We start from the raw sequence: 24,091 nt of genomic DNA on the forward strand, positions 1-24,091 counted from the left end.
GTGTGGGTGAGATGAATTTCATTCCTGCTGATATTCGTGAGACCAGTTGTGGCAGTTCTTAGTTCTTATGGAGGACACTTGAAGACTGGATTAATCTCTGGCTCCTGCCTTTGTGAGCCATGGCCAAGCATGGCTTGTTGTTGTTTCATCTGTTGACAGTTTGGCTGCTTTAGGGGGATGCTTTGTCTTGAAAGGAAGGGAGAGAGAAAAACTGAAAGCAGAATAATTTGTGGTATGTTTTGTTGCAGCGGAAGGTTGGTTTCACCAAAATGGAAAAATTTTAAGGGATTGAAGCTTCAGTGGAGAGATAAAATCCGTCTCAATAACGCCATCTGGAGGGCCTGGTACATGCAGTGTAAGTACCGTGCTGGGGGCGGGTCTTCCCTGAGAGACCGGTGGAACAAGAGAATTGAAATTATTGTCTAGTGAAAAGCTTGTGAATCTGCTCAAGGTCTGATGTTCCAGAGGCAATGCCGTTGGATCAGGGCTTTCCTGGATGTGCCCACACTGAGGATGTGCTGAGTGCTCCAAGCACAGCCCGAGATCTCCCTGTTCCGTGTTGTTCAACGGGAGGGAATCCTGGCTAGGCTCCCTGTCACACCTTGCCACCGGAGTGACAGCTCTGCAGGCCCTGCACGTGCTCAGCACTTGCATTGTCGTTGCTGTTTCAGACCTGGAGAAGCGCAAGAACCCCGTGTGCCACTTTGTGACCCCTCTGGATGGCTCCGTGGACGTCGATGAGCACCGGCGGCCAGAGGTGTGTGAAACCCTGGGAACAGCCCAGTGAGCTCCGGAGTTTGTAACAGGATTTTCTGGTCTGCTGGGAACAAGGGTAGCATAGCCAATCTGTGCTCTCTTTTTATTTAGAAGGAACCATTAAAAGCAGAGTGAACCCGGTTTTGTGAGTTCATCACATTAGGATGATCAAGGGGCAACCAGAAGGACATTTGTTATCTGTGTAACTTATGTTAATGTTGTAGTTTAATGAATCATAAGTCGCAGAAGTGCTGTTTGAATAGTTAAGGTTTTGACAGCCACTGCTGTCTCCTGACTGGAAGTCGGTGGGAAATCAGAGTGATGACTGTTTTCAGGACTGAATCTAAGTGACCCTGGGAGAGTTTTCTGTATTTTATGTAATTGGAGAGGTGTGGTTTCAAGAGAACAAGCAATTTCTTTCTTTCTGTCGAGGTAGTTTCACAGACAGATCAAATATGAGTTTGTGTTCTTTCATTTTTGTGCTCCTGTAAACATAAATGAAAACTAACATCTGCCCTCTGGCTCCTTGCAGAAAACCAGTGAAGCCCTTGATGTGGCAATATGTGGCTCTCTCTATACTGCATAACTCTAGAGTAATTTATAACTCAGAGGAGTTCCAGATGAGTTTGTGGAACTGTCTCAGGTTTTTGAAAGAACAGTGTTGATGTTTGTGTTGAAAGTGACCCTCGAACACAAAGTTAAGGCTCTCATTAGTCTGCTCTCCCCAACTTACACACTGCTCTCTGTGATACATTGAAGACCCATATCATGTGATCTTTTGTTGCCATCAGTGTGTGGCCTGCAAGGTCCCCCCCTGAGCTGGACATCAGATTTCTATTGCTTTGTGTCATTCGTAGCAGCTTTTGCTTATGTGTGTCTGTGCATGTGACCTTGTGAAATTCACAGGATATTGTGTGCTTTATACATTATATTTCAGTAAATTAATTTTAAAGTGGCTTTTTTTGCCATTTCTTAACTCTTGGTTATGGTTGAGCTACTGTGGGAGATGCTGACAATGCAGTCAGATGTCACCTCGTGTTTGGTTTTTGTGGGAAAGATGCAGTTAGTACTGTCAGATTTGCTCTGTGATAGCTGAACTCTGGGACAGTGTGGGCTGCTGATACATGAGCTCAAAGAGAATTAGCATGCTTTCTTTTGCATTTTTTATGCCTGAATATTTGCTTGGAAATGTATTGAATATTCAGCCCTTATGTGATTCTGTGTAATTCATGGTATGTGTTTGTGTTCTCAGGCCATTGCAACAGAAGGGAAATACTGGAAACGAAGAATTGAAATAGTCATTAGGGAATACCACAAGTGGAGAACATACTTCAAGAAAAGGGTCTGTTGGTTTACATTGTGAAAGTAGTTTGCTTGAGCTTGATCAGTATGTTGTTGCTTTTTGAGTTTTTCTATCACTTTTTCTGGCATGCAAGAGTACTTAAAACAGATGATAAGCTGGTACAGACATGCTCATCTAATTAGTTCACTTAACTAAAAATTATTGTGCTGGGACTGATTGTGCATGATTGGGTCTTAAAAGTTTTGCAAAATCAGGTCTTCCACTGGCACATACAGGGCCTATTCTGACTTCACTATCTGTTCTGTTCTCCTTTTGCAGTTACAGAAACACAAAGATGAAGATCTTTCAAGTTTGGTCAGGGTAGGTAACACCACTGAGAAGTGGCAACATTTATGCTTGTAGAACCCACAGTAGATAACAAAGCTGTAACATGCAGTAGCTTGCTTTGATTAAAATCTAAAGACGAGCATCTTGCTTAAGCCTTAATTAAGATTAGACACCTTAATGTTTTGTGCCTCAGAGAGCAATGTGAGATTTGTAGCTTGAATTGGATGGAGGAGAGGTTGAATGTAAAGTGCTGTGACAGAAGAAATGGGAATCAGCATTGCATGCCCAGAGAGATCAATCTCTTTGAGGGCTGGCACATGATTTCATCTTGTTACTGAGTTGTAACTGGCACTGCTGCTTTGCTTGTGTAACTGGATCTGTGAAGATGTGGGAGCTATGTTTTGCACATCTTCCTGCTGTGCCCACATCTCAGGCAGATAATAGGCCAGGATCCTGTAAAAGGACAGAATGGTTAAAGGAACAGTGGTATCACCATTTAGTATGTCCCCTTAAACTATCAAACCTGTTTTGGGGATATAAACCAATGATCAGAAGCACTGTTCTGCTGTTTTTGCAAGGCAGTGCAGTTTAACTCAGCCTGTAGTGAAGGATGGGTAAGCCAAGTCACACTGTTGTATTTTTCATGGGCAAAAAGTGTCTTGTGCAAACTTGGAGTACAATTACATTTCACTGCGAGTCAGAGTTTCAGATACATCTCACAAGACAGGATTTGTTTTTTACATTCTTGCTAGTCATGTTATTTTTAATCTTTATTCAAACCAAGGGATTGTTAAGCTGAATGCAAAAATACTTGTAATAATCAAACAAGGAAGTGTTGTTATTTGTCTTGCATCCTTCTAGTCACTATCTGCGTTCTGGGCAAAAACCTTTCCCAGAGCATTGTGGTATTTCACTGAGCTGATGTTGCTGATGTATCAGAAGCACCACTGAAATGTTTCAGTCCATTTGATGGCTCCTCAAAGAGAGGTTCTTTCTTTAAAAATGTGAAAAATGAGGGCTGCTTTTATAGATATGCACCAGACTGCTTTGGCATTGCTAGGCAGCCTGACCTCTCTTCCTTTCCTTTGACAGGATGATGATGTGGTTCTCTGGCAAAAAAGAAGGTATGGCAGAGAAACCCCTGTCCCCATGGAGGAAGGCAGCCTCCTGGATGCAGACATGCTCATGTCCGAGTTCACCGACACCCTGTTCTCCACGCTCTCTTCACATCAGCTGGTTTCCTGGCCAAATTCCAGGGACATAGGTATTTGTTGGCTGTAGCTATGTTGCAGTGAGAACCCCTACAAAAACTCTGGTTTGTTGCTTTGGTGCTCTTGTAATCTTGCCTTAAAAATCTATCATATTGCTGATACAGATAAAAACAGGTCAGGGAATGTAGCTGTCTTATGATTCTGTAGGTTATAGAATTCCAATTAATGATCCAAATTTAATTTGTCTTAGCTTCTTACGTGCTGCTCCCAGCTTTGCCCCCTAATGTTGCTCTGAATAAATCTGTAATGAGCAGTATTTACTTTATCAGTGGTGAAGGCATTGTGATTTATCTCAAAGCATAGCTGTGTGTGTATTTTTAAGGGAGTGCCTGTGTATTTTTGTTTGACTTTGTCCGGTAGAACCAGTGCAAGTTTCATCTGTACAAAAAATCGCAAGAGCTGTTCAACTCTGTCTGGAGGCTCTGACTGTGTGACAGCACATGTCCACTGTTCACCATCCTTGCTGCATGGATGTCTGAGCAACTCCAGAGCAGCCATGGTTTACATGAATTGTACCCAGGGCAAATGAAATGGGTGGTGGTTTACTTTAAAATACTCTGTTATGAGCTGTGGTGGGTCAGGCTGTGCTTCCCAGCAAGGTTGTGTGTAGTGCAGCTCAATTAGAGCCTTCAGGTTTCACTACTTCCATTTTAGTAATTGAAAGTTTCATTCCCCAATGGCTTTGATATCTGGACTGTGCTGTAGCTCTGAAGAGAAGCAGATGCTCAGTTCCTTTCAGCAGCAGTTTTTCTGTAACCTCTTGGCCAAGCCTGGCTGTGGAATGTTTTATTCCTGCTGCTGTTATTATGTGAGTAATGGGAAGCTAATCTAATCTGTCTCCTGAATTTTGCAGGACACTTAGGAAATGCTGACATGATTCAACCAGGGCTTATTCCTCTCCAGCCAAATTTTGATTTTATGGATACTTTTGAGCCTTTTCAGGGTAAGAATCATATAGAGAGTTCATTAATTTCTTAAATATTGCAGTGATTTATGAACTAGGTTTTAAAAAAAAGTTTAAGTGTTACAAACATCTAAGGTTTCCCCATTTCACACTTCTTAGCGATGAAGACGTTTAACATTTTGTTTGTCTTTTAATGTTTTATGGCACTGTCAAGAATTCCATATAACATTAAACTACTGCTGACAGCTTTGATGATTATGGATCTTCATGGAAGTTAAGAGAAAGAGTCATGTCTGTTTGCTGGCTCTGCAAGCAGTCTGCATCAGATGACTGTACTTTGTGGGACTCACTGAGGATCAGATATTGGCTCTCTCTGTGTAGATGAACCTTTAACAGGACTGATTTTTGCATTGTCCCAGTTTGCATGAAAGTTGAAGGAGTCAGTCCCAAAGAGATCAGTTCCTCTGGAAGACAGCAATTCACTGCTCAGTCAGCAGCAGTTGTATGAAGCAAAAAGCTCATGGTTTCATTATTTGCTAAATAATACTGATATTCCTGTGAATTTTAGGATCTAGCAATGCTGTATCTTAAGTATGAAAAGTAGAAAATTAATAGGTGGCTTTTAATATTTCAGAATTATTCACGCCTAGTCGCTCCAGTAATTATTTCCCTTCCGTGTCTGCTGTCAGCTCAGCTACCACAGACAGCAGCAGCCACTCTTCCCAGGTAAGAGAGGTTTCAGACAGAAGGCTCTGACGTGAGCCATGTCCTCTCAGGAGGAGTTCAGACATGTCTGAATCAGTGACATTTCCTTGTCTCTCAGTCTCCTGGCCTGCCGGCGGGTTCGTTGCCCAGCACGCTTCCAGCAGGGAACATCAGCGATGGACTGATTCCTTCCTCAGTACCCGCTCCTGTCATTCCTGACGTCGTTGCTGACCAGTGTTCCAGCATTAGAAGTGGGGGATCTTTCATCCAGCCGGCAGACTTCCCTCCTGACTCGTCTCTCAGCGGGCCACAAACTTTTATGTCGGTGTTCCAGCCGCCCCTGCCGCTGCTGCAGCCCACGAGCGCGCAGCAGCAGTCCCCGCTGCCCGCGGTGCCGCTCAGCTCCAGCCTGAGCCCCGCGCCCGCCGCCTTCGCCGCTCCGGAAACCCCCAAGTTCGGCCTCTGTGAATCCTCGGTCATCACTCACACGGCTTCTGCCACGCTGACCCACAACGCCCCTGCCACCACCTTCAGCCAGAGCCAGAGCCAGAGCCTGGTGCTGGCCACGCAGCAGCCCGGGGCAGGAGTGCCTTGTAACCTGGCCTTCCAGACTGCTGTTGTGCAGGGGCAGCCCCGGCCCCAGCTGCAGTCCCAGCTGACATTTGCACTCCCCAAACCTGTTCCGCTGGCCAGTGCTGGGACGAGGCCCAAACAGTCACAAAAAATAGTGCCTGCTCCGAAGCTTGAAACAGTGTCCTTAGTGGTAAAGAATGCCTTCATCACCCCAGGTGAGGAGCAGTGTGGGAGGATGGTTTTGTTTTCTGAGTGGGACTAGCAGGAGGAAAAGACCTTCTTGCTTTTCTTGCTTTACATAATAAGTTAAAATAGAGCTTCTGAGTGTGTTCACGGAACCCTAGAATCCACTGGCTGAATGCAGTGGCTGCACTGTTCAGTGGGATGCTCTGGACTGCTGCAAGGATTGACAGCAGTTTGGTTGAGCGTGGAAAGCTGACCTGCAAAAGGGGGTCTCTCTTTGTATCATCTGTGATGGGCTGTGTAGCTGCACCAGCTCTGTGCTCCTGCCCCATAGAAGCTCTGGCTTTAGGTGTGATGCTGTTGTGATTAACTGCCCCTCAGAGCATTCAGCCACAAGTGGAGGAGGAGATTCTCCTGAAGGAGCTGGAGATCTTTGTCTCAAGCAGTCTAGAGACCCTTCAGATGCTTTAAGTCTGGAGTCAGTATCAGGCTGGGGTAGGAACACCTGAGACTTCCACACTGGGTGGGATTTGGAGCCACTGGCGCTGCACAAGGCAAAGAATAACAAGATACAGAGTGAGAATTTGCTTGAGGTGGTTCTTGCAGGAAAGCTCAAGGCTGGAGCAGGACAGGCAGAACGCTCTTCTTGGGATTATTGCAGTCTGTTTTTAGACTTGCGCTGGCTGGGGGCCAAGTGACTTCAGCCACTTGAAATGTGCAACAATAATTCAAGAAAAAGCCTGCCTGGAGGAGTAATGTTAAACAGGCTTTACTAGGGAGTAGGTTTGCAGGGCCTGATAGTGAGGTTACCCACCAAAAAGAAAAATCACTGTTCAGTAGGAGAACAGACCCAAGATGGAATTCTAGGATGTCACTGGGATCAATTTGGTCTATGATTAATAGCATAAGGGTGTTAATGGCAGTGTTCCTATCTACAGTGTGTTATAAACCAACATTCCATGTAGCTTCAGCAGTTGAGACATGCATTTCTCACCTAGTAAAGATTGTAGGCAACTCATTTTCAGAAAGCCTTTGCTCCTGCTTTTCTCAGGGCTTCCTAGGTTGTTCCATACCCCATACATTACTTTCCCAGTGCTCCACCATTTACTTTTAGATCATCACAACCAGTGGATTTGTTTTTCATCTAGATTAGTGGCATGTATTTGGGGAGCATGGTGTTCCTAAACTACTGGGACATCAAGCTCAGGGGACAAATCCAAGAATTTATATAAATACTAGAGCTTTATTTTTGGAAACAGAATAAACATCAGTACTTGTAACTGAGGCATTTATGCCTGTCATTTGTGTTCAGGACAAACAAATCATCTCCTGACTGTAAAGCAAATTACAAATTACATGATACCTTGTGTTAAAACTGCTGTGTGGTATAAGGATCCAAAAATCTGTACAGATTGTCTCATCAGGTGCAAAACTTCACTGCTATCACCATTTCATGATAAATGTGCTGATTTGGAGAGGAAAGTCTGTAAAAGATGCATATGTAGGACAGAAACATGAATCATGTAAAGCGACTTCTAAATATTATTGCTGGTTGCTGCAGGTCCCCAAATGTGAAAATTAGAAAGGCCAAGCCTGTGCAGCAGCATTAATGCACTGGTAAGAGTAGGCTCTTGACATCAACAGAGATGTTGTAAGTCCAGCTGAACATCAGTGAACCGTGGAAAGGTTGTGATTCCAGCTTTAGATGAGGGAATGCTCAAAGAATGAACTCCCTCCAGACAGAGCCACGCAAGGGCTGGCATGAGGTTTGTGCAATCCCCAGGCCTCTGCAGAAACTCCAGCTGAGTCAAAACACAGTTGTCAGGCACAGGTGACACTGTCAGGGAGGGGACATTGGATAACCCTGCACTGTCTCCCTGTCCTGCTGTGTGTCCTTCAGGGTCCTGAACTGCAGAGGGGTGGCTCAGCAGGGGCTGAGCTGTGCTGACACTTCTCCTGCATCACGACTTTATTTGTACAAAGGAGAGCTGATCCAGTACAGCCAAGAGTGAAGCCAAATATGTTTGCTTCAGTTTGATCAAAACCCAGACAGAAGCTATGTCTTTGCCAGATTCTTCCCTTAGAACAGTTTAGGATGGTCAGTCATGTTCTGTCTAGACTGGGCAAGAACAATGTCAGCATGAATGCCGTGGTAGTAACTGCACATCTGCATTGGTTACATGGAGATCTTCACAGATTATGTGGAGACATTTGCTGCTATTCAGAATTACCTCTAGCTTCCTAAAAACTGCAGAACTCTTGGTTCTTGAGCATATTTTGTGGAATTTTGATGCTGATTCCCAGTCACCTTTGGTTGTCTGTGGTTGTGCGTCATCTAAAGCAGCTATAAAACCAGACAGTGAAAGAAGCTGGTAGACTGAACTACTGAGGGAAAGGATTTAAGATATATATACAAGGAAGCATGAGGTACTGAGTCATTGACCCTTCCTGGGTCAGCAGAGCAAGCCTGAGATCCCAAAGCGTGGATGGAAGAGGAGAGCTGAAGATGGTCCTCCCCCGTCAAACCCAGCTCTGACAGAATGAAGGCACTTTGTATCTCCCTGAATTGCTACATACCTCTGTAAATTCACTGTGAAGCAGTGACAGTGATGTTAGAAAACTGAGAAATAGCTGGAGTGTTGAAGTCCTTTGTACTGAATTAAAGGGGTTGAGATTATTGGAAGACTGGTGGCATTTTATACTGCAGTGAAATAGTACCAAATAGGTGCCCGTTGATCCATGCCCATGTTTAACGACAACTTATTTCATACAAAATAATTTCCATCTTTTTTTTGTATCATTAACTATTCTAACTGAATTGTGTTCTTCAGCTGCCTTTCAGGGACAGTCCAGAGCTGTGATTGTAACTCCAGCACCTTTAAAAAGAGAGGGGATTTTGACGCCAGCCACGTCTCAGTCTAATGTTGCAATTGCACCAGCTGGAATTGTCAGAGTAAGGAGAAGAAAAAAAAATATATATTTGTTTTCTAGGTCTGTTATTTGCAAGTAGTTAGAGCCATAATGTGCTCAGGTGGGTAACAAGTCCAGTAAATCATCTGTTACCCAACGTATGCATTTGTGCATTCAGCATTATATTTGCTTACTTTGAATGTAGCCACTTCATGGGCTTGGAAGCACTTTATAGTCTTGACAGGCTCTATCTCACACAACAGTAAGATTCCAAGGAGGCCTGTATTCACAGTGCTGTGGATGGGGATGGTTTGTGCAGAAGTTGGAAGGAGCCCAGGGAGCTCACCTTTCCACTACCATTTTGGAAAACATGCCTTGGGTATGTGAGTGGGTTTTCCCAATATGTTGTGTGCAGGAAGATGGAGATAGATTTTAGTATATTATGCTGTTGATGTGTTGTAATACTGCTTTAAGATGTGAAAGGATACTGGTCTCCTGCCAGAAGCCTGACTTTGGTGCCTGCCAGTTCCTTATATATTAGCCCTTGTTTCATGTCATCAGATTGTTAATCATGTATTAATTTGCTACTTTTAGTGAAAGGCAAGGTAACAAATCTCTCTTTCTCTCTTTCTCTTTCTTAATCTCTCCCCCCACTTTGTCCTTTCTCTCATCCCATCTCTCCCTCTGCCCCCACACTGCCCCTCCTGCTCTCTCTTTCTCTCTGTTTTTCTCTGTGCTGTTTCTGTGCTGTTCCCAGGCTCCCGGGGTGACGGAGTTCCGTAGTAACATTCTGGTTGGTCCAGCACAGCGAGCACCAAGTAGTCAACAAAGCCAGTCCACAGTCTCACATCTCTTTCCTCCTAGTGTAGTCCAAGATGTGTTGGTGAAAGGAGAGCACATCCCTTCCCACTGTAGCAGTTCACAAGTTCCCTCACCTACACCTAGTAAGTTAGAAAGCTGTAAGCATTCTCTCCCTGCACATGGAAGTGTGTTTCTGTTGGGTAGGCAGGGTGTAAATGGGCCTTGAGGATCCCTAGTTAACTTTTGAAGGAAAAGCTTTTCAGGCCCTTCTACCCCACAGCTTCAGTTGCATCCAATTCTTGTCTTAAATGACTGTGCAGCATCCCCACAAACTGTGATTTTGTGCTTCCTGTAAGTGGCTCCTTTCTAAAAGGATGTGCTGTCGCAGTCACCAAGAAATGAAAGACATCTGTGTAGGAAGTGCTGAATAGGTTTGTTGTTCAGTGTCATAGCTCTGATTTTGACTGGAGGATCTCAGACACAATCCTTGTAGGTAAGTGCAAAGACTCCTTTTGCATGTGCATCGATGGAGTGTTCCCTGGGCTGGTTCTGGTGGTAAATGGCTTGTAAGTGTCACCATCATGTCCCAGGTCTTTAGAGACAAATGGGGGAGCCCAGCAGGACAATGGAGTCACAGCCTGTGCATCCAAATTGCTTTTGCTGAAATATGTGTGAAAGGACTATTACATCTTGCTATTCAGGATGTATCATGTGACCTGATATCCTAAGCTTTCCCAGTCCTGATGTTTTCTAGCATGTGGTTGCTGCATCAAACAGTGTAATTTGGTTGCCGACTGCATTTCAGTTCAGTTCTGAGTAGAAACTTCTCAGCAGTTACATTTGCTACAGAAAGTTGTTTGTTAATGTGTCTTGTGTTTTTTCCTTTGTGAAGGTCGGGACTGTCAGAATTCAGGCCAGGCTTCCCCCTGCACCTCTGAGCAGAGCCCCAGTCCACAGTCTCCTCAGAACAGCTGCTCAGGAAAACCTGCCACTGACCCTACTGTGGCTGCACTTAAGGTGTGTGTCCTTTCCTTTGAGGGGCTTTTCTTTGCCTTCATAGCTGCTTTTCTGTCCTGATGTCTGAGCATAGCTAGAGAAAGTTGTGCTTCAGGACAGCAGCATATTTGTGTGTCGGGCTGAGCTTGCTGCTGCATCTGTGCTGCTCTGTGCAATCCAAAATGTCAGATTCTAATCTACTGTGCTCCTCAGGGATGTGTCACCAGAGGGGCCAGGCTTAGCTGTACCTCTGCAGGTCCTTATGGTCGTGACAGCAGTTCCTGCTGTGGCTCACAGGAGTGTTGTGACAGGTGTCAGTTTACTTGGTCGAAGGTTTCAGCCTTAGTGTTCTAAACTGTGGCTTTTTGCCATTGTTCTGTTGGGGCTCCTCAGTCTGCAGGGCCCTGGCCATCGCTGGAGGGGAAGTTCTTGACCTGCTGAGTTACTTACATGTCTCCAGTGATGCTATGCTGCTCCACAGAGAAGCAGCTCCACAGACTCCGAGTTACACCTGCAAAACCATTCAAGAATTACTGGGGTAAGAACTCGGAGGTCTAGAGATAGCACCTGAGTGCTGGTTGTACCTCACACACAAGCTGACCTTGTCAGAACACTTTCTGTGGTGGTATGAGAAACTTCTCTGTGAAAACACATCAGGACAATCAGCTGTAACCCTCTTATTCATTCTGTTGTGGAAGGGAGTGTTACTTAACAGTTCTGCAATTGCCAGTCCCCTTCTGGCTTCTCTGGCTCTGTGTACCCTGTGAGTTGGTGGCAGTTTGGTTACTCTAGGGCAGAAAGGTAAATTTAACACCTGCAACCTGTGACTAAACTCAGGTCTAGATCTGTTGCAGAGGACAGTCAGAACTGCCCCTTGCTGACCATGCTGCAAGTTGGCAGCAAGTTATAAAAGTTGGCAGGGATTTGCTTGGCATGAGAGCTCACAAGCAATGGATACAGCCTGTTCTGCTGCTAGAGAGTAAGATAACAAAGGAGCAAATTAGTAGGGCTTGGCTGATGGTGGGAAAGTGGTCACTAGATGGAAAAGCAAAGACATGGCTTTACAGCCATGTAAACACACCTGCTCTGACAGGAATTGCTTTGGATATGTATTGTTAGTAACTCTTCTGTAAGACAAGAGAGAAACAGTGATATTTGCCAGGCTCCAGATGTATGTGCTTTTGTTCCTCTGTATTGTTAGTTAGATTAAACAGTTCTGTATTGCTAGGTAACATAGTTATTTCAGTCTGGCAAAGCATGGAGTGCACTGGAAATCTCAGTTCTGCTCATGGACCTGCATTTTCTGTGGTTTTAGGCAACCACTTCACTGCTTTATTACATTGTTTTCCTCCATTATAAAGTGGGGTGATGGTGAACTGCTGCCAGAAAGCCTCACTCTGCCAGGAATGTGTTCTCAAAGTGCAAACTCTGTTAAAGAAGTTCCTTCATCCCAGGTTTCCTGTGGCAGACTCCCAGGAAAAGGCAGTAATTGAGTTGTGCAGCAATAGGAACAACTCAGGCTGGTGGTGCAAGAGAGGGACTCAGAACAAAGAAATCCCTGGGCTGTTACAGTTATGTTCTCTGCACCTCCTTCACACACCTGGCACACAGCTCTGTGTGGAGTGGGGATTTTCAGAGTCATATCTGGAGTCGTTTGGTTCCTTCCTGGATCCTTTCTCTGTGTCCCTGCTGTGGCTGTGACACGTGTAACTATCCCAGGGATGATCCCTGGCTGATCCAGGCTCCAGCTGAGCTGGGCAGGAGCCACAGGGCGGCGGTGTGGCCGCAGCTCTGGGAAGGGATCTGCCAGCTGCTCCTTTGTCCTCAGCAGCACAGAGGCCTTGGAATAATCTGGTATTCCCAAAGCCCAAGCAGAAACTGGAGCTCCTTTTATAGCTTGGAAAGTCTTTTCTTTTTATGGGCACCAACCTTGGGAGCTCCTGTCAGTAGTTTAGATAGCTCCCCAGCCCTGGGATTCTGGAGCTGCAGGATCCTCATGTGCCTAAAAAAATCCTGCCAGTTGTTTTCTTTGATACTGATTGTTACTGATTTCCACCACAGCCTGGACCAATTCTGGGTCTATTGATCTTTGTTCTTTTGTTAATATAAATCCTAAAAATTTTACTTCCTGATAACACGGCTGAAGCTTGGAAAGATGTGTGGGGTGTCCTTTTCTTTCTTCTAAAGCACTTCACAGACAAATAGTATCTTTCAAACGTTTGTGTGCCTTGCTGGCAAGTAACAAATCATGTGCATACTGTACAAGTCTAGAACCTCCAAGTAATATAATATCTTTTACATTTTCTCCTTGCCATCCTGGCATGTGATGCTTAAAATAGATGCAGATGTCAGAGGTGGGTTGGTCCACAAACACACTATCAATTCGTTATTAAGATTCTGGAGAGTCATTCCAGGGGAAACTGTGAATGCCAGCAAGTCAACAAAAATGACACTAAATTTGAGTAGCTGAAATAGTCATAGCTAAAGGAGAACAGCATAGACTGAGCTGATTTTATTTATGCAGAATCGAAGGATGAGGCATCTTTCAGAACAAAAACGAAGGTCTAATATCAAGATTGGTTTCAGTGCTCTGAACAGCTTGGTGTCAGCCAACTCCAAGTCGGTAAGTACTGCATCAGCACTTACAATTTAACATGAAATGTAAGAAAGAACCATTCTAAAAGTCTTGTTAATAAATGTAGTCATTTCACTGCTGAGTGGTCAGCTGAGCACAGCAGAGAACACACTGCTGGAACACAGCAATGAGCAGAGGTGGAATGGTAGCTCAGGTAAATTCCTAGGATTTCCTACACCATTGAGATCTCTGCCTCCCAGCATGGTCAGTTCAGGTGATTTGGAAAATCTCACTTGGGACTCTTTACACCACACAGCTGTCTTTAAGAATCAGGGCCTTTTTTCCCCCTTTCACTTGTCATTTGTGCTTTTTAATTGGTTTCTCTAAACAGAAGAGTATTATTTCCTTTGACGGGTCCTTCTGTTTAATAACTTCAGGTTTCCCAAACTAAATAATTTATATTATCAACTTAAAGCAGTGCTTCTACCAGCACTATAAATCTGTCTGGAGATGTAGCACATACTTCAGTACTTAAGTAAGAAGTGTAAATATTTTTAAGAGGACAGATAATAAAATAAAACATTTTAAATTATTAAAATACTTCTTTCAACAAAGTAGCAGAAATGTAATTTATGGAAGAAGACAACCCCTACAGACACATTTCTCTGTACTGGAGTGTGAAGAGGATTCAGAGAAACGCAGAGTTGAGTATCTGAAGTGTTTTGCTCTGCCTGACCCTGTGCTTTTACACACAGTGAAGGAAAATTAGAAGGTGCTGGAGTGCAGGTTAGGAGGACAAACTCATCATGAACCTCAGGTCGTTGCAGGAAGTGAGCTGTGTGTCTGTCTTTGGCCTAGATCAGCCATGCCATCACGCTGCAGAAGACAGTGGAATACATCGCCAAGCTGCAGCAGGAGAGGACCCAGATGCAGGAGGAAACCCGGCGCCTCCGGGAGGAAATCGAGGAGCTGAACGCCACCATCCTGTGAGAACGGGGAGCTCCCAGGGATGGAGCAGCAGCTTCAGCGGTGCCAAACTGCAGGGAGTGGGTGCTCAGTGTCAACCAGGGAGCAGATGGGTGTTGGACAGAACAGAGCTGCTGCCAGCTCCAAGCAGAGCTGCTGTGGGATGGGCACTGGTGAAAACTGTGTGGATTTCAGCAAGCTCTGAGCACAGAATGCACAACAGTGGCAGCAGCAGGGAGGATGTGTCAGGTCAGAATAGTTCTGAGAAGAAGTCAGCGAGGATGTTTTTATAAAGCTCATTGGTGATTGAACTCTCACTCTTCACAATGGCTTTGCTGCAGTTTTCTTCTCAAATGCAGTCAGTTTTTATAGAAAATTGTGATTGAGTACATAAGACACAGAACTTGGGCTCCAGAAGTTTGCCATTGGCTGAACATAACTGGTGTAAATCACTTCACCTTCCCAGTGCCTCAGTTTGCTCTGTGGCTTTATGATTATGTACTATTGCAAAGCACATTGAGAGCTGCAGTGGCTTTACTTCCATCTCCAGAAGTTTCAGGCTTAGGCATGACATTAAAATTAGCGGTAAATCAAAGTATTTTTATTTTTCTTGCAAGATATAATGAAGTCTGCTTAGTTTTATTTTAAATTGGTCTGTTTTATAAGAATCTCTATTACACCTTCTGTAAAAGTGCTTCGGTGTAACTGCAAATTTTTCCTTGACTCATAATGTTCCTAATCCTTAATGGATGCCCAAAATTACTTTGATTTCAGTTTCATTGTTTGTAACCAGAAGTGTTTGTAGCAGCTTGATAAATAATTTTTCTGCATGAATATATGCAAAGTTGTTGGGAAAAGAGTTTTTATTCCTGACTGGAGCAGTTACACTCTGAGGGGATCATGCACTGGGAAGCCCCTCCACCAGAGATACAAGGAATACACAATGTTCTCGTGCTGCAGCTTAGTTTGGAAGAGAAATGTGTCCTTTCTGGTGAGATTCTGACCTCCAAACATCTTCTCAGTTCTTGCCAGCAGCAGCTTCCTGCTACCGGGGTTCCCGTAACGCGGCAAAGGTTTGACCACATGAGGAAGATGTTTGATGAGTATGTGAGAAGCAGGACCCTGCAGAACTGGAAGTTTTGGATTGTATCCTTTTATACCAACCTGATTAAACCTGGGCTTTGGTACCGGTACTTTTAGAGCCAAGAACTTGGGGTTCTGATGCTGTGACTTTAAGCCAAGTTACTCAAATAGCAAATGTCCTCAGTTTTCATCCACATCTGCGTGTGGATATGGATTCTTGCAGAACTTGTTCACCTCAACGTGTGGGAGGTAACTGCAAAGTAAAATGCAATGCAGAGGCAAGGTTTTCTTGCTAGGTTATTGGACTGCAAGAAATCTTTTGTGGGCTCTGCTGTTACTGCAGCTCTGGTTGTCTTTTGGGAAATGTACATAGACAATAGCAAAGATTTCAGGGGAAGAAAAATTAGTTACAGAAGCTGTTCAAAAACTTGCACATTCCCCTTTCCTTTTTTCCTCTTCGGGTCAGTGTGGAGGAATTTTGCAAAATATAGTGAATATCACTAGGAACTATGGTTCAAATTATTTCTCAGTGTTAAGATATTTAAAAATACAATTATTTAAACATTGCAATCATTCTGGCAGTTGAAGTCCACTTAGAAATCCGGTGTTTTCTCTGCTATAGCCTTTTCCACAGAATGTTTTGAACTCCCCCTTTGTTGTGTCCCTTAACGTTTGATGGTTTGCAGTTCAGCATTATTATTAAGCCATTGTTTGAGTCCTTCAATGGGATGGTTTCCACAACAAGCTTTAAGGATCTGAACGAAACTGCACTGGCCTGGTTGGATCAGCACTGTTCTCTTCCTGTTCTGAGGCCAAGTAAGTGAAGTTCCATCCAGCAGCTCTTCAGATCACAGAAAGTATGATATAATACCATTTCTTAAAAATCAGAGGACAGCAAAGAGAGCACATGATGCTGAATGTGGCTTTCGTTTCCTTTTTGTTAGCTCAGTGAAGAGCTGACTGTGAAGAGAGGAAAAAAACCTGTTGAATATACCAGAATTTAAACAGTCTTTAACTACATTTAGATTTCAAAAGCTTGGCTGTAGTTGGAGTATGTTTGGCAGTGTGATTTATCTCATAATGAGGGAAGACCTCTGAGATTTGTATGTAGCTCTGGAGTGACCTTCTGTTTGGCCATCACTCATTGGTTTTTTTCCCTCTTGCCTTTCAGCAAGTATTTAATTCCTGTTTATTCCTGTCAAGGGGTGCTCTATTTTGCAGAAGAAATACCAGTCAGTTTAATAGCTTTTCCTGATGCTTTCCTGCCTTTTTTTTTTTCTTGTTCTATAGTGGTGCTGAACACCCTGCGGCAGCTGAGCAGGACCACCTCGATCCTGTCGGACCCGTTGCGGCTGCCGGAGCAGGCGCGGGAGGCTGTGACGAAATTGAACAAGAGAGCTGGGGAGACCTAACAACCAAAGACACTGAGGTGCTTGTCCCAGGGGTGGAGAACCTGCCAGGCCCTGCCTGCCCAGGCTCCTCCAGTCGGTGCACTTTAGAAAGGATTCTCTCCATCACCTGAGACATTGTTCGGGGCACCTGGCCCTGCCTTGCGAAGAGGTGCAGGTGATGCAGCGTTGTCAGAACGTTTGGGTTCCTCTCCAGTGCTGTGCTGTGCTCTGTCACGTGAGAAAAAACACCAAGCTCAGGTAAACTCAGCAGGTATGAGCCCTGCAGGCAGCAATAGATCTCCATCAATGCATCCTTATGCAACTAATGGAACACCCTCAGTTCTCTGAAGTGTAAATCCTGTACACTAAGGAATGTGCTCTTCAAGGGGAAAAAATACTTCGGATTTCACGAAGCAAAATGTGCTTTTTATTTTGTTCTCTGGTATTCGGTTCCATGTGTTTTACTTGAATAGTGAAAATTGTTAAACAGGATCATATGAAAAACCAAAGGAGAAGAAAAATCTGTCAGTGATGTCAACTCATGGCAAAAATACTAGAATTAAAATCTCAGGCTGTGTTTTGTGTATTTTTATTTTAATGAGTGTATCATTGCATTTGATCAGTTTCAAGACGTGCTTTATTTTCTAGTAAATAAAGTAGCTGATTTTTTTTTTTTTTTAATATAGCCATTGCAAGGGAGTAGCAGGCTGTGCAGTAAGTGCAAGAAAACAGTTTGAGATTGTATAAATTCTGCAATTAGAATAAATACATGAATTTTATATCAGGTTAATCAATGAACTATTTTCTTGCACTCTGCACAGTTCAGCTGCCATCCTCACAAAATGTGCACATATAAAACACATCCATAGGTAAATGTAGTAGCACTTCAGAGACAAGAATTGAGTTTGTAATGTTAAAAAATTGGCTTTTTTATTATCTCAGAAGCTATGTCAAACCACACAGACTTGCAGTCAGTTCTTTGCTTCTTTGTCTTTTTTTTTTTTTTTTTGCTTCTTCTTTTTGCCTTCTCTCTGAAAAACCTGAAGGACTTCGCTAGGCCTGGTCTGTATGGGAAGGTTCTGTTCAACATGAATTGTAGAACATGTAAAAATAACTTCAAAACTCAAAATACTGCATAACATTTTTCTGTGACAATCTCAGCACAATCTCTGCTGCAGGTAAACTGAGTCCTGTTCCAGCAGTGATTGTCCATCCTGAGACAGCACTGGGATGTTCATTCCAGCTGATTGTTCATAGTCTGGATGATCCCGTGACCCTTGTAATTCACTCACTACTTGGTGCTGATTGTTCAGAGCTGTGCAAATGGTGGGAACACTTCCCTGAGCAGTTTCTTCCAGCTCCGAGGGCAGGCTGGAGGTGCTGTGCAGCCTCTCACAGTGGGAGAATGAGGAATAACTGGAACACTTGGGGGTTGCACACTCTGAAATGGGCTCAGTAGGTTCTCCTTGGGGAAAGGAGCTTTTCTCAGCATTGTCCCCAGTCTCCTCCACTTGGTGGGTCAAAGTTTGGAAGGAAACAATGGGCCTGGGGAGTAGGGTTGGGCACAGGTGGAGGTTTTGTTCTTGTTTCTCCTTTGTCCTGAGTTTTGCAGCTAATGGCTTTCCTTGCAGAGTTCTTTCTGTGAGAGCAGCACTGTAGGAAGGACAAGGCACAAAAGGTGAGCCTCTCCCTGGATGGAGGGACTGAGGACTGAAGGGGAAGGCAGAATAGCACATTTTGTACCAACACAGCTTCCTCTAGCTGTGCAGGCAGAGAGGGACATGATTTTCTTTCTTTTTTTTTTACAGTAGATTTGACACATAATTTGAAGTTTGTGGCACATGTGAAAACCTGTGTCCCTGTGACAGAAGCCACAAAATTCCAAGTCTCAGCCAAGGAATGGTGTGCAAAGGTTGTCATAGTAATTAAATAGTGAGTAGATTTTCTGGAGGGATCCATTCCCAGATCTTTCATAATGTAATTAATTAAGCAATATTCTTTTGGATACATCTGGGTAAGAAGTGTTAAATAAGTAAATCCTTTTTTTAATCAGTGCTTTCAGTCCTCCCATTTTTGTCACTAGTTGTGAATTTGACTCCAGTAAAATCTTTGTACACTGTGATGAGCTGGGGATGTCCCTTTTGTCCTTTCCTTGGTGGACTGATCTCACTGTGTGTTAGAAATGTGTCTTGGTTTCTAGCAAGAAAGCAGCAGGCATATTGTCCAAGAGCTGGTGTTTTTGCTGACCTTTTCAGATGAGCAGATCCTGTAGTGCCTCCCTTGCAGTGTGGTCTCCTGCTTGTCAGCAGTGATGGTGTGTGATTTTTACCATTTCTGGTATCGATGACGTGGGAGTTTTGTCCCAACAATCACAGTGCAGTAGAATCATCCTTCAGGGCCCCGGGGGGATCTGAGAACTGAGACCGTAACATCCCATATCTCACTGAATGGATTGGAAACTGAAAGCAGCCTTAAAGGAACAGGGAGGAGTAATTCACCTGAACTGCCAAAAGCTTCGTCCATTCACAGTTTTGATGTGTATGGAAAACTCATCAATCACATTGCACCATGAGCTGGTTACAGTTGGAGGGAAAGTGCTTGTTTAACAAATTGTTGTGCAGAAACAAACTCAAAGCACTATTAAAACACTGCAAATCTTAAAGAGAAAAAATTTTAAGTATTGCTTACTTAGGCAGGAGTGTAGGAGGGAGGAAAAGTGAAAAGATACTTTCCATTAGTGCAATTACCAGAAATGATGTGGCCCCTCTTTGAAGCAGTGATTCAATATGTTCTTGTCACCCTATTGTTGCAGATTAGAATTCTTTTGTCAGTCAGCCTTGTGAGGAGAGTGATTTCACTTCATTTGGAAGCACAGGAGGAAAAAAGCTGGTTTATGTCTCACATCTGAACAGTAGAACCACTAAAGATTGGTATATAAGGAGATGGACCACGTATGTATTAGTTCCTGCATAGTTTTTCACTTTGATTTATGTTTTAACACCTTAGTCTGTCTTTCTTACCCATGAAGGAGTTAAAATACTTTATTTATTTCAAAGTTTGGTAACACTTTCTCCTGTAATTTAAGCACTCTGATTTCCTCAGTGTCACCAAAGTGAGCAAGCCAAACACACAGTGCCTATAGTCTGCACAGAATTGCAGGTGCTGCACATCTGTCTGGTGCTAAACTTTTGGAGAACCCCCATATAACTGAATATAAGTTGTATTCTGTCAAATCCAACATGTTTCACTCAGTAAAGGAGTGGCTAAATAACTTATGTATGGCCTGTGATATGCACAAAGTCAAAATGGGATTGACTGCTGGTTCCTTCTGACCTCAAATTTTTAAAATTGGTATATTGTAATGGCCCTACCCCAAAGACAAATTCTTGAGAACCTGAGCATTATCTGGTGTAGTAATTAGCTTGTGTTGTAGTTATTGGCCTCCTTTTAGCAGGAGGAGGAAGAGGTGAAGGTCCAAGAGAAAACTAGAATTGAAGGAATTTCTGAGGAGTAGGATCAGAGACAAGTGCACACTTCACCATGGCAGTCTGATCTCTGCACAAAACCAAAGGATTCTTGGTTAATACTGTTTGACCTGACTGGAATGTTCTTCCATGCTTTTCCAGACCCCTGGGGAGGGCTTCCTTGAAGGCAGGGGGGGGCTGCTAGAATGTTTCCATCTGTGCCTTAGATCTTGGTGTCATGCATGCATTTGATTAATCAATCATAAGTCATCCATTGTTCCCCCTAAAATGATGCTGTGTGGAAAATTCAGAGAATGGAGGAAGTGGGGCTTCCCTGGCTTTTTAGAGGGTTTTATCTGTGTGACATTGCTGTGACTCTTTCAGACTGAGGTTGTGAGTAACTGTTTCTATGTTTGGAAAAAATTGCATCTTCCCTGCTGAATCCGCCCCTCTCCACTGCCGTGTGCAGGAACACGTGTGCACACATGGACATAAATCTGCTCTGCCAAACCCAGGGAACAGGCAAGGGCTTAAACCTCTACATCAGAATGGCTTCAAAAGACAAAGGGCTGTCAAATGTATTGAAAAACTGCATCCCTTTGTACCTTCAGGGTTTTTTACATTCCTCTGTGTGTGTGTTTGTGTTCACATGTGGTAGAAGGGACAGGGTTAGGTAAATTTAGTTTTGTTTGCTTTTAAAGCCCAAAACTCCTGAAAAGCAGTTTGAGAATAGGAGAGGAAAGCTCACTGCAGGAATGTTGATTAAGATAATCCTTGCTTGAAGGCTGTTTCACTTTCTCAGTTTCTGAAGTGAATAATTCTTGCCTTGATGTTGCCAGCTAGAAGGTACTGCTGAAAGTTGAACGGGTTTTTCACTGTTTTCTCCTTTTCTTTCTATTTTTTTGGTTCCTTCCCACCTTCATTGCATGGAAAACCACCAAAAAACAAAAGGCTGATGACATCCAGTTCAGGTTCTTTAGGGATTCAGTCACACCAGTCTTGGAGGACTGTGGACAATTGTTGATAACTTCTAGGAGTTTTTTAAATTAGGTGAGACATCAGGAGTTTTTCTATTACTCCTCAATTTATACACTTGAGTTTCAGAGGAGGTGATTTGTTTTGGGCTTTTTTCTCTAATAGGAGCCCAATATTTTTCCCACAACATCAGTTAAAGCTCTAGTTATCTTTGGTTTCATTCTTGGTTGGATTTTCTGCTCATTTACTGTGTTAGACAGAATTGGTAGAACCAAACTGTAGCTTTACCTGTAAAACTTGAGTTCTTCAGTTACAATTGCAGTAAGTTACATTGAAACACACCTTTGGTATAGAATGGAATTAATTTCTAGCCACTGTCTGAACTTTTTATATCTGAACTTTTCCAACATGAATAAGGTTTTCAGTCAAAAGATATCAACGTTATGAGCAAGCCTTTTAACAATACAATGAATAAATAGATTGTTTTCTTCTTCTAACCTTGTATTTAAATGTGTTTTAAGTGAATGGAATTCATTCTTGTTAAGAAAAAAGAAAAAAAAAAAAGCTTGAAGGTATGAGGACTTCAGGTTGTGCTCTTGCTTTGCTTAGGTTTCCTGTTCTGTTGCATGACAACTTCTGTTGTGCTGTTGATATGTAGCACTTTTCAGTAGGTCTGTTAAATTGTGCAATGCATTTTTTTATATTTACAACCAAAACAATAAAGGATATTTTTTGGAAGAAACTGGTTTTAATGCCTTTCTTTTCTGACTGGAGGTGAGGAAATGGTAAGCAGAGTTATTCCTGGACCAGGGTTGGCACCTGGCATCCTTTTTGCAGCTCTAAAAGGTGACAAGAGCTCATTGCCCTGTGAACAGTGCTGGAGTTACCTTTGGATCTGTGTGTTTGGCATTCCCAGGGCAGGGAATGTGTTCTCTGTGGAGTTGCTGAAGTTTGGACTCCTTTTGGGATTGATGTCAGTGTTAGGCACTGAGCTGCTTAAGTCCATTTTAAAAATGAAATTAATAAATCTGCCTTTAATGACTGATTTTTGTTTTTCCCCGGTAGGACACTCCAGCTCTCTGTGCTTCAGTTGTCACCTCCCTGGCATTTTGGATTTTCTTGCCTAGTGGAAGCAGCAGTGAGGCTCTAGTTGAAGTGAAAGGTAATAGAAGAGTGAAAAGAAGGATTTTATTTTAAAATCACCACACAAGAGTTTGTGCTGGTTGATGTTACCCTTGTGACTGGTGCTTTTGATTTGGTACTTCTGATGAGTCAGGCCTGCGGTTCCAGGAGGTACAGCAGGGTTCAAAAACCCTGCATTTAATTTTTCAGAAATCACAAGCTTAATCTCACATAAAGCATTTTGGTGGGAGCATTTTGAAAAAGCAGTGCTATTTCAACAGTGATAAATCAACTCTTCAGCCTGCCTTCACTCTTGACCAAGCACTACGAATGCCAGAGTTATTGCAGTGATGCTATCAAAGCTCTCTGGGAGGAAGCTGTGGCTGCAGAGCACTGTTTCTGTATTACTGATTTAGTGATGATTTCAGGGAGGCTGCTGTAACTTCAGCTGAGGTGTCAAAAGAGTTTGTGAAGTGGTTTCTTTTTGTGGCTGGCTCTGCAAATCCTTGAACACTGCCAAAAGTGGACCTACACTTGCTCTGTGGAAATTATGCCAAATGAAATCATTGCTGTAAGTGATTTCACAGCCCAGAATAATAGAAATCTTCTGTACCAAGATTTCTTTATTTCTAAAAGAATGGAATAGAATGCTCAGTAGATTTTTATTTATTTATTTTAACCTATTTTTTCCCTCAGGAGCTCATCTCTGCACTTTCTCCAGGAGGTGGGCAGACAAGGAGTGGTTATTTGGGTGTTGGGGAAGTTCCCTGTGTGCAAACACAGAAGAGCCCCTGTTGTCATCCAGAGATGTTTAACACCTTCCTGTTTCGGAACAAGGTGTGTGTGTGTCACACCCCCAGTGCCTTTCCACCACCCAATGGAAACAAACCCAGAAAAGATGAGACTCATCACATCCTTGGGTCCTGCTGCTCCCTTCTGACACTCCTTACAGAGCCCGTCTGTGGCTCCTCCATCCAAACCCTTCATTCCTCATAGGCCTCAAAAGCTTTGTTTTCAACCAGGATAAAAGGGGAGCTGCATGTCAGGAGGTCTTGGCTGGTGACCAACTCATGATCACAGCAGAGATGCTCCCTGTGGCACAGGTGTATCCCCCAATTTGCAGCCCTCCAGGGCTGGGGAGGACTTATGTGAGCCCTGGTAACCCTGCACCAGGAAGGCCACAGGGCTGCAGGTGTTCTCTCACTCTTCTGCCTGGGGCTGGTGCCTTTTCCTCGGCAGTGACTGAGTGTTCCCCCCAGGGAAGAAAACTCTTCTTTCTCAGGTAGCTCTTCCCATGACCAGAATTTGGACAGACCGTCTGACTCACTTTGGCATCTTGTTAGCACTGCTGAGGAAGCATTTCCCTCTCTAAGGAAAACACTTTTGTTGAGCTATTTATATCTTTAGGAGGTGAAACAAAAGCCGTGCATGGGAGAGGAAGCCACGGGAGCGGTCCTGTATAATCCTCTGGTTCGGCAAGGCTTAAGTGGTTTGTGTGATGTTTAAGCCCTCGGGGTGTGACTCTTTTCCTCCCCTGAGAGGTTTGCTGACCCCACCTGAAAAGGTCAGGCAGGTGTTGCTTCAGCCTTGGGGATAAGCACAACCACAGGCAGTGATTCTTTTTTCCAGCTACTCTTCTTTTTTCTATTAAAAACAAAGGATATGAGGTTGGAGTTTTACCTTCTTTTATGTCACCACTATGTGACATCTCCACAGCTGTGTCTGAAATGGGGCCTGTTTGGGAAGAATTCTTCCCCTGGCTCCAGCAAGGAGCTTGGTCCCTCAG

The 24,091-nt window shown here is 43.6% G+C and overlaps 1 protein-coding gene across 4 annotated transcripts in view; it reads left to right on the plus strand.

Annotated features, from left to right (window-relative positions):
- The window catches only part of MLXIP (MLX interacting protein), a 44,132-nt gene extending 22,207 nt beyond the window's left edge, over positions 1-21,925 (plus strand). The window contains exons 2-19 of one of the 4 annotated variants that reach the window (XR_008439853.1): positions 249-355; positions 672-757; positions 2,009-2,098; positions 2,378-2,419; positions 3,479-3,650; positions 4,511-4,600; positions 5,196-5,287; positions 5,385-6,054; positions 8,854-8,975; positions 9,690-9,876; positions 10,626-10,750; positions 13,254-13,352; positions 14,163-14,290; positions 15,293-15,416; positions 16,040-16,169; positions 16,644-17,002; positions 18,553-18,676; positions 19,557-21,925. Coding sequence is in view for 1 of the 4 variants with exons in the window: in XM_053993775.1 (XP_053849750.1) it covers positions 249-355; positions 672-757; positions 2,009-2,098; positions 2,378-2,419; positions 3,479-3,650; positions 4,511-4,600; positions 5,196-5,287; positions 5,385-6,054; positions 8,854-8,975; positions 9,690-9,876; positions 10,626-10,750; positions 13,254-13,352; positions 14,163-14,290; positions 15,293-15,416; positions 16,040-16,169; positions 16,644-16,765 (2,386 nt within the window). In the remaining 3 variants the exon portion in view is untranslated. Of the gene's footprint in view, positions 1-248; positions 356-671; positions 758-2,008; positions 2,099-2,377; positions 2,420-3,478; positions 3,651-4,510; positions 4,601-5,195; positions 5,288-5,384; positions 6,055-8,853; positions 8,976-9,689; positions 9,877-10,625; positions 10,751-13,253; positions 13,353-14,162; positions 14,291-15,292; positions 15,417-16,039; positions 16,170-16,643; positions 17,331-18,552 lie in introns of those variants that run through there. The other 3 variants (XR_008439852.1, XM_053993775.1, XR_008439854.1) reach the window with 3 other exon arrangements.
- The last annotated feature ends 2,166 nt before the right edge of the window (positions 21,926-24,091 follow it).

Source organism: Vidua macroura, chromosome 18 (assembly GCF_024509145.1).
Source record: "Vidua macroura isolate BioBank_ID:100142 chromosome 18, ASM2450914v1, whole genome shotgun sequence".
NCBI lineage: Eukaryota > Metazoa > Chordata > Aves > Passeriformes > Viduidae > Vidua > Vidua macroura.